The sequence below is a fragment of the Salminus brasiliensis genome, chromosome 20 (genome assembly GCF_030463535.1).
Source record: "Salminus brasiliensis chromosome 20, fSalBra1.hap2, whole genome shotgun sequence".
NCBI lineage: Eukaryota > Metazoa > Chordata > Actinopteri > Characiformes > Bryconidae > Salminus > Salminus brasiliensis.
In genome coordinates, this window is record NC_132897.1 from 19,979,600 (window position 1) to 19,998,667 (window position 19,068).

Below are 19,068 nucleotides of genomic sequence, written 5' to 3' on the forward strand. Positions count from 1 at the left end.
TGCAACTTCTCTCTGTCTTGTTCTGGCATTCACAGTGTTGCTGTCTTCATGAACACTGCCCTGTCATACTAGTAATTGGAGTATAGCATCTTTTAAATCTTCCATTGAGTAAAAAATATTCCAGTTTCGTCCAAGGCTAAGGTAAACGTATCCGGACACTCCTTCTCAATAATGAATTTAGTGTACACACAGCTTGTGTAGTATCTGCAGAAAAGCATGGCCAACAAAACGGGATGAACTGTATCTGGCACATATGAAACTAAGGTCACCATTCCAAATGCAACAGAGTTGACATCAAACCCAGTGTGTTGGGCTGTGAAGCAGTAGAACTGCATTCTTAGGAATGATCCAACATCTAGTGTAAAGTATTCCCAGAAGAGTACAGACTGTTACTACAACAACTGTGACTTGCTTATTTACTGTTCTAGTTAAAAAAAAAAGAGATTTCACCTCTGGATCATATGGTGGTATATCTTTAGATGTGGGATGATGGGTCACATGTCTTTGTAACATTTAAATTCTTGTCACAGCAGGACTCATAGATGCAGTGTGACCTGGGCTGCCTCACACTGAGCTGATGAACAGCTGGCTCTGAAATGAGACACATTCCACTCTTCATCCACCTCCACCCCTCAGCATGATCACTGTTCTAAGGTTATTGACCTCTGACAAGTGCTTTTACCTCTGACAATAACAGCAATTTGACTGAAGAAACAAGCAAAAAAAGATGATGTATTGGCACTGTTATTATATAAGAGCGTATGTTGTTATTACAATTAGCATTTCAACTAAGGATGAACTGATGGGTCATTCAGCTAGCAAAATGATCTAATGTTAGGATTTCATAGATTTGAAGGTAATGGCAGAAATTCAGCCAATACAGTAGAGCTAATCTGTCTTTAAAAGTTCCGTATTTACCAAATTGGTGACATTACAGGATAAAGTGTTCTTATTTTCTAATATAAGGAAACTGGATTTTATACGTTTGAATTTTGTTTGCGTATTGTCAATAACAACTGGGAAATACAGATACACTATATGGCCACTGTTGCCACCATGCCTAATGCCAGTTTTAATGGTTCTGTTATATTACCATCATCTTTTAATATTAATGAAATGAAGAACAAATGTCCGTATATTTAAATATTTTAAAAAGATCAAAAGTTTTCATGGGGTTCCAACCTTTTCCACATGGCTTGATGTTAATCTACATATTTGCATGTTCATATAGGCTGCATATCTTTGTGAAAGTTTAAATACGCCGACATTTCCTAGTCTTTTGTCCGCCTTCCTGCTTCCAGTCTTCTGAAAGATAATCTACTGCCCCATTTCCATTGTTTGGGTTCTTTCTAAAACTCTTCCTAAGCAGATCATTTAGGGGCCTAGAGAAAACTCCCCAGGGGAGAAAATAAAGAGAAGACAAAAGGGAGAAACGAGGAGAAGAACCCGGGGGTAGAGTCTGAATGGAAGTGGAGAGAATGAGGCGGAGAAATACTTGTAGGAGTCATTATGGCGGATTAGCTCAGTGTTTCCAGCTCCGGTCCTTTAGGCTGACTGCACTGCCCTGTTTCGTGTTTTCCTACACCTGAGTAACAGCGGATGTACGTTACTCAGATGGCGTGAAACTAAAAAAGCATGTTTTTCCATGTAATAGTCAAGTAAATTTGGCCTCCTTTATTCCATTTCTTTGAGATTCTGGTCCATGTTCACATTAAAGCATCATGCAATTCCTGATTTTTCAAGAAGCACTTTTATGCTGCAAATCTCCCGTTTTACCACATTCCAGTGGTGTTCCACTGGTTTCAGATCCGCCGTCCAGCATCCGCTGAGGGCCGGAAGGCTTCTGAAGAACACTGAACTCATTGTCGTATTCATGAAACCAGAATGAGAGGACTTTGGCTTTGTGACATGATGCGTGATGCATATCATGCTGGAAGACGCCATTAGAGGAAGGGTCATTTGTGGCCCTTAATAGAAGCACATGATCAACTACCAAACTCAAATTGGCTGTGGTAAGCCTGCACCCACTGCAGCCTTAGCTTTCTGTTCTTGACTGGCAGAGGTCGAACCTGACCTGGTGTTCGGCTGGTGTAGCCTCAAGGTTGTGTATGCAGAGATGCATTTCTGCTCACCACAATTGTACAGGGTGGTTATCTGAGTTACAGTCTGGGCCTCATCCACTGACCTCTTGCATCAACAAGGCGTTTACGTCTGCAGAACTGCTGCTCACTGGATTTTTTTTGTTGTTGTTGTTAATTGCACCCTTCTGAGTAAACTCTAGAGCCCTAGAACACTGAAACCAGTCTGTCTGTCCTCAGCAAAGTTGAGTGGCCCGATCTGCGTGATTTTATGTTATGCACTGCTGCTACATGATTGGCTTATCAGATAATTGTGTGAATGGGCAGATATTACAGCCATTCCCAATAAAACGCTTAAGTGTAGAACTAGCTGATGGTAAAACTCAGTTTAAAACGGTGTGCCTTTCCATTAAAATGAACTGAGAGGACCGGGAAAAGCGCCAGTCTGTAAATTTTCAGGATTTGGGGATTTGGAGACCTCTCTGGTGAGGAGGCGTAATTGCATCAAGCGTGGCAGAAGAGTACTTTTAAAGCGTGCATTGTGGTGCGGTCTCCTTTCAGAGTGGAGATATATAAACGTTTACATTCATATCCATTCTGTTTGTATCAGCACCATAGTTGCTCAGATAAACGGCAACAGTGCTGGATCCTTTTGTAGAGGCTGTACACGTTATGCAAGCACACAAAACCCTGACATGGCCAGGAACGCTCCCACAAAACCTACCAGACCACTGTCTGTTTTTAGGATGACTATATTAGGCTTTGCAGGGATGGTCACGCAGCACACCGATACCATTTATTACAACTCTTTGTCTCTTTCTCAGTCAGAAAGACTGCTGATTAAAATTGAAATGGAAAAATCTTAAGGACAGCTGCTTTAATGATGTTCGGCCGGTGGATTAACGCAACTGGGCGTTGCTCCTTGTCTGTACTGTAAGCATGGAGGAAGCTACCTCAGCTAATGAGGGTGTCCAAGCAAAGTACCAGCCTTAGGCTTAGCCTTAGGCTTACACCCGTCCACACAACGCGAACACGTGTTGCTATCACGCAGGGAGGAAGATGCAGGTGTTGTAGGTGCAGACCAATGTGTGGGAAGTCCTTCAGAATCAGCTCAGAGCACCTAGAAATGAGCTGAGAAATACTGCAGGCAGAGCGGCAGAGGTCGCCCTTCTCCCACTCTGGAGGGGAGGAACCGCTTTCCTCTGTGGGGAGGAATCTGGGCTCAGCACGCTGCTGCCTTACTGTAGATGAGGGAGCAGAGCCCCAACGTGTCGTTTGTGGTCTCCTGTCTGATGCCAGACCATCAGGAACAACACATAAAAAAAACCTGCCTGGCCTTTTTTTAATTTTTTTATTTATTTATTTATTTTTTTTTTAATTTTTAAAGAGAAACATAGTCGACCTCGCTGCAGCTGGGAAAGCCATCTTCTGGGTTTAAAAGACTTTAGAGAAGGGAGAAGGGGGAAGTTTTCTCAGGAGGCTGGTGGAAGTCGGAGTCGCTTGCTCTTCGGTCTTCAGCATGTTTTGCCGAAATCAGTCCGCCAGAGCCACTATCGCCCGGGGGTCAGCGCTAGAAATGGAGATACGGCGAGGGAAGTTCAGGCAAAGTATTTTTATGGACACGCCACAGGTAAGGTAGCTGGCTACACCTTCAGAGGCGCTTGTGTTTGTGGCTGAGGAAGAAGCTAATAAGGGGCTGGGAGTCATTAGGGCTCGACACTGAACTCGCCCGGTGTTTACATCTGCAGACCCCTCAGTGTTCACTCGCCTGTGTGCGCCTGTACTTATTTATCTAGCCACAGTTTCGACAATTTCACTAAAGGTTTTTATTTATTTATTTATTTATTATTTTTTTTTTTTATTTATTACTATAAATACATATTAGTGCCTAAAATAAAAGCACACAGGGAATAACAGAGCCGTTAAGCTCGCTTGCTAACGTTTCTAACGTTATAACGTTATAAAGTTCATCAGTGTGGGCGGATCTGCAGGTTGTGGACCAGACGTGTGATTCCCACGACCACTAGCTAGAGTTTTTATTTAAGAAAAACCAAAACCAACTAAAAAAAACATAATTATCCATTAATTAAGTCACTACATAATTAGTCATGTGTCATTTAATGCTGGCTGTGAATTAATTGCCTTCAGAAAATGGTCGGAAACGCAGGCTCAAACCCCACTCCTCATTCATACAGCCTCATTCAGAGAGAAAGGGAAAGGAAGGAAGGTCATCTGAGATTGAAGAGAGTATAACTTATTGCTTATCATGTAAATGAAACTGTGCAGTGATCTTCTTCAGTGTATCTGTTATTAATACTAGGGCTGCACCGATACTGAGGCCAGATTCTGCAGGTAGGTACCGGTACAGAGACCTACTCTGGCTTAAATACTGGATAGACGGCTGTACATCCTGGTATTTATAATGGTCTAATTATTATTATTTTTTTTATAAGTTGTACATTTTTTTATATCTTATCCCAAATAAGATCAATGAGCTTAAAAGAACAGTGTTTGCTGCACAATTTGAAAAATTTCAGAGCTATAAAAAAATAAAATAAAAATGGCCACAATGCAGAAACAGGTGCAGGTAGGAAAACTTAGTCTTGGTAAGCTTCACCAAGCAGCTTTTTCACATTCACATCTGATTAATGGTAATAACTATTTATGACTGTCTTTTACTGGCTGTTAAAAGGTTTGGTTTCATAATAAAGTATGTAAACAAATGTTCTATGTATTAAAAAAAAAAAATATATATAATTTTAAACATATTAATCAACTCTATTAATACGTATTAATGGGCTTCACGTTGCTTAATAGCATTAGAAGACAGAGGAGATTAAAGGGGTGTTTAAAATTTCGGCATAATTCAGGTTCACAGTGTTTGCAGTGTGAATGTAGCTGTTTTGTTTACTATTCAGAGCAACCTGAACGAAATCTACTGATTTTTCTGTGTAACGTAGATGTAGATCAGAAAGCTTGTTCGTAATTGTTTCGAGTAATTGCTCTCTCTCAGGAATATTTTAAAGGCAATTATGCGGAATTCTTTAGATGTTTAAAGTTTTATACATGATGAAATCATTAGGATACAATCACAATGAGAAATGCACAGAGGTGATGGGAACCAGATAGGGCTGAGCTATATGGTATACTATACTAAAAATACTATGCCATGATATTTATCATGATACGTGTAACCACAGACATCAGTTGTGACAAATTTCTTAACAACTGCTATTCAGATACTGAGTGATTTTTATTCAACATCTGCTGCTCTTCATCGACTGAAATATAAGTGTCTAAATACCCTGTTTGTAATGAAACCTAATGAAACCTAGTTGATCAGTGTTTATTAAGCACTAACAATATCCTCGATATGCTTAGAGAAGCATATTGCGTATCGTGATGTTAAAATTTATCACAATGCGATCAAATATATTATCATATTGCCCAGCTCTAAAACCAGACATCTAAAAGTCTTTTGCAATTACATACACATTTCTAAAGACCTGAGTGTGAGCCTTAAGACTTTGTCGTTGAGTTTCCTCTTTAAAATTCTGCCCTGATTGTGCAAATCTCCCAACCTACTGTAAGTAAGCCCACAACGCCATGGCACTGAACCTGAATGTCATGGCACCTCTCATTCAGCTCCTCATTCAATATTCATGTGTTCATTCATGCTGTTGTTTCCCCCGCTGACGTTATCCACCAATTCTCCACCGGTCCTGACCGAGGCTGTTCCCGATCACTTTTCTAGGCTCGGCGATAACCTTGTTTTATGTCCCGCTCTGTTTCTGTACTTTTTAAGTATATCAGGTGGGATGGAGCTTTTGTCAGGCCTTTGAAAGGGATCTTTTTACTCGGAGAGCAGAGCAAAGGCTCACAGGCCACACACTAGCTGACCCAACTGAACTTTACAATGCCAGCTTGTGTGAACCAGGCTCAGATTGCTGTGCAAAAGCAATTAGGCAGTGAAACACGTCTGCAGTCTAGAAGTTAATGGAGATGCTGGCTTTTTCATGGAGGCTGAGCGGATGCAGTGTTTGTTTCAGAAATGGAAATCATGCGTAACCCAGCTGTAACGTTAAAACCACCTGTCTAAAATTTATTAGCACCCCCCACCCCGCATCACGAAGACAGCTCTGACGTATCAACGTTACCAGCATTAAGATTTTCAGTAGTTTTATCAGTAAGCTCTTTAATGAAGATTAAGTGTTTGTGCATGCAATGCTGCACAGTAGAATGGTGCACCACCCTCTTGACCTAGCTGCAGGGTCTTGGTAGTCATATGGAGGTTATGTGCAAATCTCTAATGCAATTGCAAGTGTATTACAGCGTAATTATCATTTATTTTATTTCTTTACAAATGAGTGTTAAAAAACAGCTGTTGTTCGTTTGGTTAGTGTATTATGCTGTGACTGTATCGTTAAGTCTGCCGTTACCTAGTTCTACTGACGGCCCTAATCTAGTTTCTATTGAATGTGTTTTCAGCAGACTTTGTTAAGACCAAAATGTAGGTTGCTTGTGTCCCTATTCCAGACTAAATGTTTGGTTTTACTGAGAAAACCACTCTGGCTGAACTGTAAGATGAGTATTGCTGTTGTATTTAGCAGGCCTGTGTTATGATAGTGGGCTTAAAGACGGTAGCGCATAGTAACATACCAACTTAAGCTATTTTTCCTCTGTGAATTTTTGGGCTATTTTTTGTTTGGTATGTGATTCATGTAACCATGCTGGCCATCTACTAAAGCACTCCTCTAGGTTACTCTGGAGGAAGTGGTTGGATGTGACTGAGGCTGCCGAGCACCGGACACACCCATCCAGCCACACTCCAACACCGCCTGCACTTTTCCCAACAGTCTACCCAATATAGACACATGCATTCGTATACACTGGTCATTGTACGTTTGCTGAAATGGCCTTCTAGTTTGACAACTCTTCCAGTAACTTTCGCTCGCACATCTCTCCAAGGCGCTTCTCTAGACTGCAGCTGTGGTTTTTTTTTTTATCCTTTGTCTTCACTAAGGCTTTCTTATTGATGGTTTCTCCTGCGTATTTCCTTTAAGCACTTTCCCACATTTCCCAGCGCTTCTATGTGGATGTTTGGTGTATGCCTAGTGCCGAGGCCTGCGTTGTCTTCAGTAGGTTCTACCATGGGATTGCTTTGTGCAGTTTGGCGCAGTTGAAATTGTTGAGGTTTTTGCAGGCAGTAGTTTACATGTACACACTGTCCTACTTATCATGAAGAACCTGGTCTCCTGGTTTCTCATACACTCACCATTCCAATGCTTTTTTATGCTGTTTGATGGTTGATACTATGGTTCAGTTTGTCAAAAGTTTACAGTAAATTCAAAAGTGGATATAAATTTGCCCAGAAAAAATTAAAACGCATTTAAAACGTTTCCATCAAGCTGAATTTTTGCAATAGAAATGCTTTGCGTAATTTCATCAAGTGTGTCGTCTCTTTGGTTCATCGATGTGGGGGGGGCGGGGGGTTTGGAAAGAAGCTTCTGTGTCCCGAAAAAATTCCAAACCATTAAACCATTTAATAATTTTTCCTGCATTTTAGAATTAAATTTGGACATTTTAAAATTGGCCTTTTGGCCAAGCGGCGTATCTTTTGGCTAAGCAAACGTACAACGAAATGCTATTGCCTGATTGGTCAGTGTGGCGCGGCTGTCTTGTGCAACATGCGTAAAGTTGAAGCCAGCTCAGCTTTTCTCCCAGAGCCATGAGCCGTCCACTGTCCCACGCTGCTACCCATTAAAAATAAATGCTGATGAGCTGATGAGGAAATCTTGTACCATTAGCTTTCTGATATGTTTGCCCTAAAAAAATAATCCCCTTTTAAGGAAATGTTGCTAGGGTTATTTTAACAGCCTACACCAGAGTTGTCCAGTCTGTGAAGACCTGGTGTGGCTGCAGGAATTCGTTCCAAACAAGCCAGAGCTCACCTGCTTCTGCTTGTTTAATTGATTGGTCTTAGTCCCAACAGTTGATTATGTGAGCTCCTGCTTGGATGGAATGAAAAACTGCATCCGCATCAGCCCTTCTTTGATATACTACATAGGCCAGTGGTTTGGGATCCATTGCCTTGCGCAGGTACAGCCATTCCATGCCTCAGCACACCTGTTGCAGGTTACCAGCTAGTTACCAATGCACTTTATGGGATGGATGTTACCCTGTGAGGAGCTCCTTTCCTTTTAATCATGTATTGATGGATGGATTTTAAAAAAATGTCTCAATTTGTCTCAGTTGTCTCAGTTGTTTTCATGTTCAGAAAGTGAGGTGCATCCGTGGTCTCCTTTGCAACAGTTCTGAGGTCTAAATGAGGTTTCTGTGAGGTCATTGATTTTGCTCAGATGCCAATAGTGCCCATTTGCGAGGGGAAGGTACAAGGATCAAGGGCAGCGAGGAATGCAGAAACCTCCCTTTCAAGCTGCCGGAACCTCCGGGCCTGGAGAACAATAGGGAAATCACTCAGTACTGGGGCCCAAACAGGAGTGTGTGCTTTAGGATTTCAGCTGAAGGAACTTTGAGTTCCTGGCAGAACGTCCCTGCATTTAAAAACTGGAGCGGAGGCTGATCAGCTGCACAGTGAGGCCACTGAAGCCCTGCTCTTTTAAGAGATGTCTTTAGTATGCAAGGCATTGCTGGTCCACAGAGCAGATGATTGGGAAAGAGGTGTACTGGGATTTGTTTTAGGAGAGAAGAAGGGCGTGAAAGCTTTGTCTCAAGCTCAAGAAATATGTTGGCATAGGCTTCATATAATGAGGACAGCATCCTGTAATTGTTCACTGTATGAAAGTATTCTGTTTAAGGGAGAAGACGGAATGCAGTGTACAGTGTAACAACGCTGATTCCTGACCCCAGACTTAAGGAATTGTCTGTCAAAAAGTGTGTAAGTAATATTGTGTGTGTCTAAATACACAATGTCAAAAGTATTGGGACACCTGCTCATTCTTCTGCTGAAATCAAGGGAATTCAAAAAAAGAGTTTGCCCTGCTTTTTTAGGAGTAACCATCTCTACTGCCCAGGGTAGCTTTCTACTAAATATAGGAGCATTGCTGTGAGGAGCATTAGTGAAGTCAGGATGTCGGATGATCACCTCCCCACCCGACCTCGCCTCATCCCCAACCCAACCCATCCCAAACTTCCCAAGTTATACCAAAACTACTGGCTGGAGCACCATCAATCCAGAAAATACTGCATCACAGTTCAATGCTGGGGAGCTTTATACCCCTCTATCCCAAGCCTGGCATTGGGCATGGTGTCAATAGTACATGTTTGCGGGGGTGTCCACAAACATTGGAATTGAATCCAATCCAATTGTCTTATTATATCCAATCCAATCAAACTAGTTATTGTCCACTTGTCAGTGGCAATGCCGTGGTTGATATGGGCCGTACTCTGTTACTGTTGAAGACCTAAATTGTTACATGATCATATGCACCCCTGACCACCTCTGAAGGTGATGTACATGTTAAAAGCAGGTAAAATGGGCAAGCATTAAAACCTGAGCCACTCTGACAAGAGCCTGATTGTGCTGGCTAGACGACTGGGTCAGAGGATCTCCAAAACATCAGGCAGGTCTTGTGGGGTTTTTCTGGTATGCAGTGGTCAGTACCCACAAAAAGTCCATAGGGGCCCCACCTCACAACTTACAGTACTTAAAGGATCTGTTGCTAACGTCTTGGTGCCAGATATCACATGGTGCCTTCAGAGGCCTTGTAGACTCCACGCTTTGAATGGAGCTTAGTTTTATCTGTTGTAGCAGCACAAGGGAGACCTACTCAATATTAGGCGGTGGTGCTAATGTTATGGCTGATCACTGTAGCTAAAATCAAGGGATCTACTTCTTCCTCTAGAGCACAAGGACATCAAGATGTAAGTGAGGCACATTCTTATCTTATCTGGCCAGTGCAGAACTGACATGTTGGATATTGCCTTGGACAGTTAATGGCAGTTTTGTACTGGAGTCTGTTTCATGCCATTGACCATGTCGGTCCACTGATGTTTTTCAGGGAAAAGCAGACAGAGGGACCAGTGTCTGTTGGGCCAAATAGAAGCTATGAGCTTGACATCCGTAAAAACTATTGAGGAGGATGTCTTCAAGAGAGGAAGCACATACCTGTTTCTGTAAAGAAGATTATGCTGATTTATAGCCACCTTCCTGTGGGAGAAATGCTTAAGAGATGACCTGACATGGAAATCAGGTCTGTAATAAAATGTGCCAGAAAGGTTCTTTGGAGTGACTCCATTGAAGAACCACATTACACTGACTGAAGATCTCATGATTGAGTGGGTTTTAGGGAATCAAAAGTGGCTCTTGTGGGGCATCGCTCCATAGAAGCCCTTTTAATGTATCTGTATGTGTGGGTACTGGTCAAATCCCAGTTAGTCAGACTGATATAAATATGCTGGTAAGATCTCCAGATACTGCGATGTTGCAGATTTTACAAATGGATCTCTGAAACACAAACCCTCTTGTCTTGTCTTGTTCCCATAGAGGTCTTAGTAACTCGTCTTTAACATGAAAGAACTTTTCGTGCTCAAAGGCATGGTTTCACCCTCTGGATTACTACGACATTCCTCTGTTCCCAGACTTGCTCATGTGTAAAGGCTGTAATTTTACTGTCATGTTTGGATCTACGTATTCCAGACCTGCTGGGTTGCTCAAAGCATGGCTAGGGATCTAGGATGTCTAGATCCAATCCAGTGGATCTAGTCGATCAGGGCTGATCCTGGTATATTGAAACACATTGGGTATTGTCAATTTTAAGATTTTTTTTTACTGTTCTAGCAGCGCACCCTCTGCTTTAGCCCAAAGTCAAGCCCAAGCTTGACATTCTTCTCAGACAGTCCTCAGCGTTGGGCTCAAGTTATCTTGCTCATTGATTTATCCTTTTTCATGAAATCCCCCCCTGTACGACACGATAAAAAAGTAAGCTAACAATAAAAGCTTTCTTTTGCTGTGTCTCGGACTTCTTTCCCATTAGCTTTCTTCCACATTTGCTTTGCTGTGGAAGCTGATTTTACTGAATAGGATAAACTCCCGCTCACATGCCACAGCCTGAAGCAGGACATGATTCATTCACTGTGTTCTCTGTATAATGGGATACATTCATTAGGGCTGTGTATTGGCAAGAACTTGGCGATATGTTATGCGTCACGACACAGGGGTTACGACTCAATATGTTTTACAATTTATTATTTGTCATTTTATGTACAAATGTTTAGAAAACTATCATGTACAGCACTGCTATTTAGTGATTGGGGTTTAAACACTACACAAAATAGACCACTGTCTGACACCACACTTTTAAACTATTCACTAAACATCAATACAGTCTTTTTGAGAATTGATACAGTATTGCAAAATGATATGAACAGGATATCACAGTACTTCTATAATCAATATTTTCTTACACCTCTAACACTCATTGTATATACAGTGGGGAGAAAAAGTATTTAGTCACCAGTTGTGCAAGTTCTCCCACTTAAAAAGATGAGAGAGGCCTGTAATTGACATCATAGGTAGACCTTAACTATGAGAGACAAAATGAGAAGAAAAAAATCAGAAAATCACATTGTCTGTTTTTTAAAGAATTTATTTGCAAATACCTACAAACAAGCAAGATTTCTGGCTGTGACAGACCTGTAACCTCTTCTTTAGGAGGCTTCTCTGTCCTCCACTCATTACCTGTATTAATGGCACCTGTTTGAACTCGTTAACAGTATAAAAGACACCTGCCCACAACCTCAAACAGTCACACTCCAAACTCCACTATGGTGAAGACCAAAGAGCTGTCGAAGGACACCAGAACCAAATTGTAGACCTGCACCAGGCTGGGAAGACTGAATCTGCAATAGGCAAGCAGCTTGGTGTGAAGAAATCTACTGTGGGAGCAATAATCAGAAAATGGGAGACCTACAAGACCACTGCTAATCTCCCTCGATCAGGGGCTCCACGCAAGATCTCAGCCTGTGGGGTCAAAATGATCACAAGAACAATGAGCAAAAATCCCAGAACCACACGGGGGGACCTAGTGAATGACCTGCAGAAAGCTGGGACCAACGTTACAAAGGCTAGAGTCAGTAACACACTACGCCGCCAGGGACTCAGATCTTGCAGTGCCAGACGTGTTCCCCTGCTTGAGCCAGTACATATCCGGGTGCGTCTGAAGTTTGCTAGAGAGCATTTGGATGTTCTGGAAGAGTATTGGGAGAATGTCTTATGGTCAGATGAAACCAAAGTAGAACTGTTTGGTACAAACACAACTCGTTGTGTTTGGAGGAGAGTGAATGCTGAGTTGCATCCAAAGAACACCATACCAACTGTGAAGCATGGGGGTGGCAACATCATGCTTTGGGGCTGTTTCTCTGCAAAGGGACTAGGACGACTGGTCCGTGTACATGAAAGAATGAACGGGGCCATGTATTGTGAGATTTTGAGTGCAAAATTTTGAGTGCATGAGGGGCCCCTAAATGCTCCATAAGATGTTAAACTGATGAACTTCAAAATGTTCATTGAGGGTCTTATACTTTTAAAAGTGTACAACTAATATAATCAGCGGTTTAAATATATATGGGTATATATATATATATATATATATATATATATATATATATATATATATATATATATATATATAATCACGGTTAAATGTGTTGGTACTCTTATATTGATGATTGCTAGAGAGCTAAATGAGCTTATTATATCAGTATTTTGAGCATAAACAAGAATTTTACCAATACAATAAAAAGCAAAAACCTGAAAAAAGTATTATTATTATTGTATTTCCTGTATCCCTGTATTATTTGTGTAATAATAATAATAATAATAAATATCTAATACATATTCTCAGTATTATCAAATTATAAGAGTTTTGATTTTCTAACTGCTTTGTTTAAATCCTGGGTTCACTTTTAAAGTCTGAACAGATTAAAAATCAATTAGAAAGACTAGGTATTTTTCTTTAAAGATGCATGCAGTAGGTGTGTTGACTTACAAGCCTATGTACAATCCTGTTCTTTTGCCTCAGAATGAGGCACTCTGACTTTCCTTTTCTGGTGGGCTCATGAAAAAGAAATGATGAGGTCTGCTGTTATTGGCTAATTTAAGTGTAACCCTGGCTTTACAAAGCTTTGTGCAAAAAAATGTTTTTGTGAAATTGTGATTAAAGCTGACCTGAAAACCTCACTTCCTTGATTTAACCCTCTCATTGTAGTTCCCAGTCTCTAGTCATATGTATGCTGCGTCATTCATCCTGACTTTGGGTCTACTGTCCAGGAAAAGCCTGCTATTGTTCACCATCTAACAACTGTGTTCTTCTTGGACAGAGAGGTTGTCCACAGCTGCCCATGTCCTGATACTGTGTGTGCTTGTCCAACCTATTACACATCCTGAATTAGTTACAGTGACCCAATCTCTGTTCTGCAACAGTAGGCTGACTGACTAACTGGCTGACACACACGTCACTTTTCTGTGAATATGTCCTACTTAAAGAATGCAGTTAAGTCATTCGGATCTCTGGCCATCTTGACCATCTTCTTACGCCATCTTAACATGGGGTTATGCTGCTAAAAATGGCAACGGCCCATATCTTCCAAGCCCGTCCTGGGTTTGTCACACTTTGTTTGCCCTCAAGCCACTGTGTATTTATATTCCCCAGTGAGAAACGCCAAGACACTGCTTTTATTGTTGCTGCTTTCCCCTCCCCTTTGACCTACATGGTTATTCAGCCTCATGCTACCTGCTGGGTTTGACCTGGGCCAATATTAGGTTGACCTAGGATGACGATCCAGAAGAGTGGAAGCCCACAGTTTATTACGGGAGTATAGTCTGAGCTGCAGGGTGTAGATCAGTATGGTCATGCTCTGCAAAAATGCAGGTACTTGTTAACGTTTCACTTGTTTTATTAATGCCTTTTGTCTGAAAACCCCTGAAGGAGCTTTTAAACGTCCCTAAATTACTGATACAAATGCTATGCTATACACTGGTCAATTCAATTAGCTTAAAAGGCTTCTATCAGACATGTTCTTGTAATGACGTATTATGTTATTAATATAATATAATTCAATAGTGAATTGAAGGTGAAGAATGAAAAAATGGGCAAGGGCAAGAATCTGAGCCACTTTGACAAGGGCATCAACACACTTCAAATTTCATGCTAAAGCAACACTGTCATTGCTGCTATGGGCTCAACGTGCTGCCATCTGCAGTATGTAACTGCAGTAACTGGACACACAACAACTAACCCGAGACGTGATGCATGCTTTTTTCACTTTCAGTGACGGTTCTGTGTCTCTCAGCTCGTCCAGAAATGCATGTCCTGATTGGCTCAAAGCATGAATTACACTTCCAAACTGTAGGGGAGGGGGGACCCAGGAGCAAGAACTACCAGTTCTCCATAATGTTGCTTTATGTGAGTAGAGTTTGGGGAAAAGCACAGGTTTCCTTTAAGCCTAAATCATTCCAGATGTGTTTAGCATCTGACGTTTGCTTCATTTGTTTTGCTGAAGCTCATACCCCAGCATTCAGCACTGTGCAAACTGCACTTGCCTCAAACTACCTGGAGCTGTTGAGTAATCTCAAGCAGGCTTGCTTATGTGGTTTCATTGTGTGTCATACTGTTGTCTATAAAACCCGGACACTCGTATTCTGAAGAAAGACTTTTGTTTCGAACATCCCACCATCTGCTTCTGGGAAGATTGCTTCTGGCTGCCTTGGTAGTTAATAAGCAGCCCCAGTTGTGAGGAAGTTGAGAATAGTCCATGCTTTACCAAAAGTAAGTGAGTGTGGCTTCCCTGTGCAATGTTTATCTTGATGTCTCCCCAGAGCTGGATCCTCTTGCTCTGGGCCTATAGGTTAAGTTTACAGTATTGACCGGCCTTGCGATAACAAGGTGACCGATTAACACTAGCCTGCAGCCCAAACGGATCTCATGGTGTGTGTTTCCTGTTCGTTCAGTTAAAGTTTGACTAATCTTGACTGATGAGCCTGTTAAAGACCTGTGACAACCAGTGACTCACCTACTAAGTAAAAATATTCAGTACTGTGGAAAATCCAGAGATCAACCGTCAATAAGTTGCGCTCATTGCTGATGCGGGTGTGCAAATGCACATACACAGCTTGTCTAGTCCCTGTACAGAAGTATTGCAAATAGAAGAGGTCTCTCTGAAGCAGATATTCCTAAAGAGCCCCCAGCATTGAGCTGTGTTCTCTGGAATGGTGGTTGGTGCTCCATCCAATACTTTTGGGATGAGTTGGGAAGTTTTGGATGAAGTGAGGTGGTGATCATCCAATCTCCTGACCTCACTCAAAAACGCTCTCAAATTCTTATCCCATCCAAATTAGCCATACGTTTTACAGTCATGCTGTAGTCAAATTACCTTTATGTAAAACTAACCTCATCCAAGTAGGGCTTTAGACATTTAGACATTTTCTGCTTCACATCATCCAAGTAATCCTCAAATTATGTTGAGGCGTAGAGTCCTGGTTTGCTGACATTCTTGGTAAGCTCCACATCCTGTCCTTTCAAACCCACAGTGTTGGGTCGTCCTCGCACACTTGATGTTGATGTTTTCAGATCTGAAGCGAGAGTGGGGCTTGGCTGGTTATAAAATAAGACTTTCTATCGGTCCATTTATCATGAAATACCAAAAGTGCTAGATAGACTGTGTAACGGAGTATACCTCACCTCTGCATTTCTCTGTAGTTTTTTTTTTTAGAATAGCCCATCATGCTTCTTAATCTGCCTTAGAGGTTCTTTACACAAGCAGCGTTAGGCCTCCGGGCTGTACGCCAGTACAATTACATCACTTGGCTCCACACCTTTCCTCTCCACACAAAGAGTTTGTTCATCACTTTTCTTCGTGGCTCTGATTTACTGTTGTTTCTTTATGTCACAACATCCATTTGTGCAATCATTGCCATGCGTTTGCTCCGCAGTGAAGAAGCCTGAAGAACACTACAGGTTCTGACTTGGCTGTTCCGCTTTGACTAACTGACTCATTAAGGTACGCTTTATGTTTCTGGTCCAGTGACTGTGATCTGACGACACTCCTGTTTCCCGGCCTCCTCCAGGCCATGTTGACCTCTTTCTGAGTCTATAGGTCAGCACTGAGGGGGTGAGGACTGTTGAAACAATGATGTCACGTTCGGCCATAGTGCTTGCTTAATCTGGACAGGTGTTGTCTTTGTGAAATGGCAGTGCCGTGACCCATGTCTGCGCTTGAGTGACTAGATGTTATGAAACTTTTAACCCCTTCAGACCCAACATGACTGGTAACATGTCTCTGAGCGTACACTAAAACGCTAGTTTTCCATTTGCACCAAATGTAGTTGATCAGTCCAGGCATGTTTGATGATGTTGGGAGTTTTTTCTGCACTGAAGCGTCCATAGGCTGCACCACCTATTAGCACCACCTATATCTACATGCTCTTGCACCAGTCTTCATCAGTTGCTTACGCTATCTCAAGCATACTTGCTTATGAGCTTTCTGACACTGTATGACATGCTGTTCTCTGTTAGAGTCTGTTGTTTAGCAGCCAACTTAAAGCCTGAATTTAGCTGGTATTAGATACAGTAACAGTAAGCCATTCATTTTGTGGCTGCAAGTTAATAGAATTCATAGTGATCTGAGACTTTTACACTCAGGCATCTCTATTGCAAGCATGATTCTTTATGGAATCAAAAGTGGTTCTCGTAAGACATCCCTCAAGGAACCATTTAGGTAGAAAGGCCTTTCCACTTTTTTGATCAGTTGGCGTGATGCTAATCAACATGGGCGTCTGTTAGCCGATCACGCTTTCCTCCAAGCACATTCACCTGCCCAGTGATGCTTTATGCTTATGTCCAGTGACTGTGATCTGGCGACACTCCCTTTTCCCTAGCCTCCTCCAGGCCATGTTGACCACTTTTTAAGTCTATAAGTCGGCACTGAGGGGACGAGGACTGTTAAAACAATGATGTCCTGTTCGGCCATAGTGCTTGCCTAATCTGGACAGGTGTTGTCTTTGTGAAATGGCAGTGCCGTGACCCATGTCTGCGCTTGAGTGAATAGATTTTATGAAAAGGTTGTGTTAGCGGCAGTTCGAAAAGATGTGGAGGAATCACATGGTAATCTTCAGCCTCCCAGCGCTGCTACCATGGATGAAAGGAATGGGAGTCCTAGCTATAAGCAATAGAAACATATAAGCAAATTGTAAGAAGCCCCTAATTATTTATTTATTTGTTTGTTTGTTTATGTATTTATTGGGTATTTTTGGGGGTATTTATTGGTATCACCAAGCTACCTGCTTTTAGGTGTAGGCCTTAAAGGACACTTATAGGTATGTTACTGTGTTCTTTACCACTTGTAGCCTATAATTATTCTCATATGATAATAAATGTAGTTTATTCATTTTCCTTTTGACTGCGGTTTTGCCCCCCGCTGCGTTTTGACAGTGTTTTCGTCTCAGTTGCATGTCCGCAGCGCAGTCACTTGACTCAGTAGCTTGCTGGCTGTCAGCTTCTCAGCTTTGCCCTTCACTTCTCTCTTTGGGGAGCAGTTGACAGGCCAGTGCTGAGAGCAGTGTTTCCATATGCGCCTGTCATGTGTGTGTGTGTGTGTATGAGTGTCTGTGGCTTCCCTCCTGGAGCAGCTGCTTTTCTTTTTTTATTCTTCTTCTTCTTCTTCTCCCCGTCTCCCTCCTCCTCCTATTTTGCTGGAAAGAAAACATCACAAAACAGCAGTTAAAAACACTGGCGCCCGTTCGCTGCAGCAGCTCTGACTCTGCGCTCTTGACTTTGTTTGCCTCATCTTGCTTTACGGCTCTGCGGTTCTGAGTCGAGTCGCTTAGGTCATGCAGCAGTAGGGCGTATGCAGCTTTCATCTCTATATGAGCGCGTGTCAGAGGAAAGGGCCTCACCTCTTGTTAAATCCAAAGTGCTAGAAAAAAAGCAGCTGTATGCAGGCCAGAGGAGACCTCCACAAGGGGGGGCTCTTGCACTGCAGCTGCAGGGGCTGGTGAAGATGGAGTGTGGACAAGACCCAGGGCTTTATGGGTCCTGAAATAGAGTACTGAATAGTTTCATTTCTTTTGCTTCTAGCGGGTCGTTTCGGCTTGAGTGCGCAGTGCAATCCAGGCAGAGAGTAAACATTCACTACTGTTCAAAAGTTTGGAATCACTTTTAAGTGTTGTTTATGTACAATAAAAACTAGTAGTACATAGATTAAGATACTTAACTAACAATCTAACAATAGCAGTTTCACTTCTTGACTGACTGTTTGACTGACTGACTGAACATGCACAAGGACTGTCTCTTGTTCACCTAGAAGCCATTTTTGGTCTGAGGACCACATTTTGCCACTAAGCCAACAAGTAAGTGTGCTGTCGAGAGGAGATGTAATCTTAGGTAAGCTGAGGTTGTGTCTCCTTGCTTGAACTATTACTATAGGGGGAATTGGTGCTTTCTCTGGCCCTATTGTGTGCGTCAACAGCATACCGCACCATTAACAGCATCGCAGGCCACAGCTACCATCACTACCACAGCATTAGCATAGTTACTGCACCAGCCGCTGGCCTCGTCCAACATCACAAGCGTGCCAGCCTTTAGCAGTGTGGCGTTAGCAGTGCTACCATGGCGGTAACATCGCGACCGGCAGCCTCGCTCAGCATCGTTTCCGTGGCATTACCAACGGAAAACACCCCACAAGACCTGCCTGATGTTATGGAGATGTTCTGACCCAGTTGTCTTGCCGTCACAAGTTGCTCACATGCTCACGCTTGTCCATTTTTCTTGCTTCCGAAACATCACCTTCAAGAACTGACCGTTCACTTGCTGCCTAATGTGTATAGCTCACCTCCTGACGGATACCATTGGGACCAGGTAATCGTAGTTATTCACTTGACTTCACATCAGTAGTTTTACTACCTGTTTTAAACCCGTGAGGCTCTACGGGTCTGGCCTCTTAGGACGGTTTTATACATGTATCTGCAGCCAGA

General features: G+C 42.3%; 1 protein-coding gene across 4 annotated transcripts in view; it reads left to right on the forward strand.

Annotated features, from left to right (window-relative positions):
* Nucleotides 1-59: 59 nt before the first annotated feature.
* Nucleotides 60-19,068, forward strand: part of rtkna (rhotekin a) — a 79,427-nt gene continuing 60,418 nt past the window's right edge. For 2 of the 4 annotated variants that reach the window (XM_072664807.1, XM_072664813.1), the window contains exon 1: nucleotides 3,357-3,708. In XM_072664807.1, coding sequence (XP_072520908.1) covers nucleotides 3,598-3,708 — 111 coding nt within the window. In that variant the 5' untranslated portion in view covers nucleotides 3,357-3,597. Of the gene's footprint in view, nucleotides 655-3,356; nucleotides 3,709-19,068 lie in introns of those variants that run through there. The other 2 variants (XM_072664812.1, XM_072664811.1) reach the window with 2 other exon arrangements.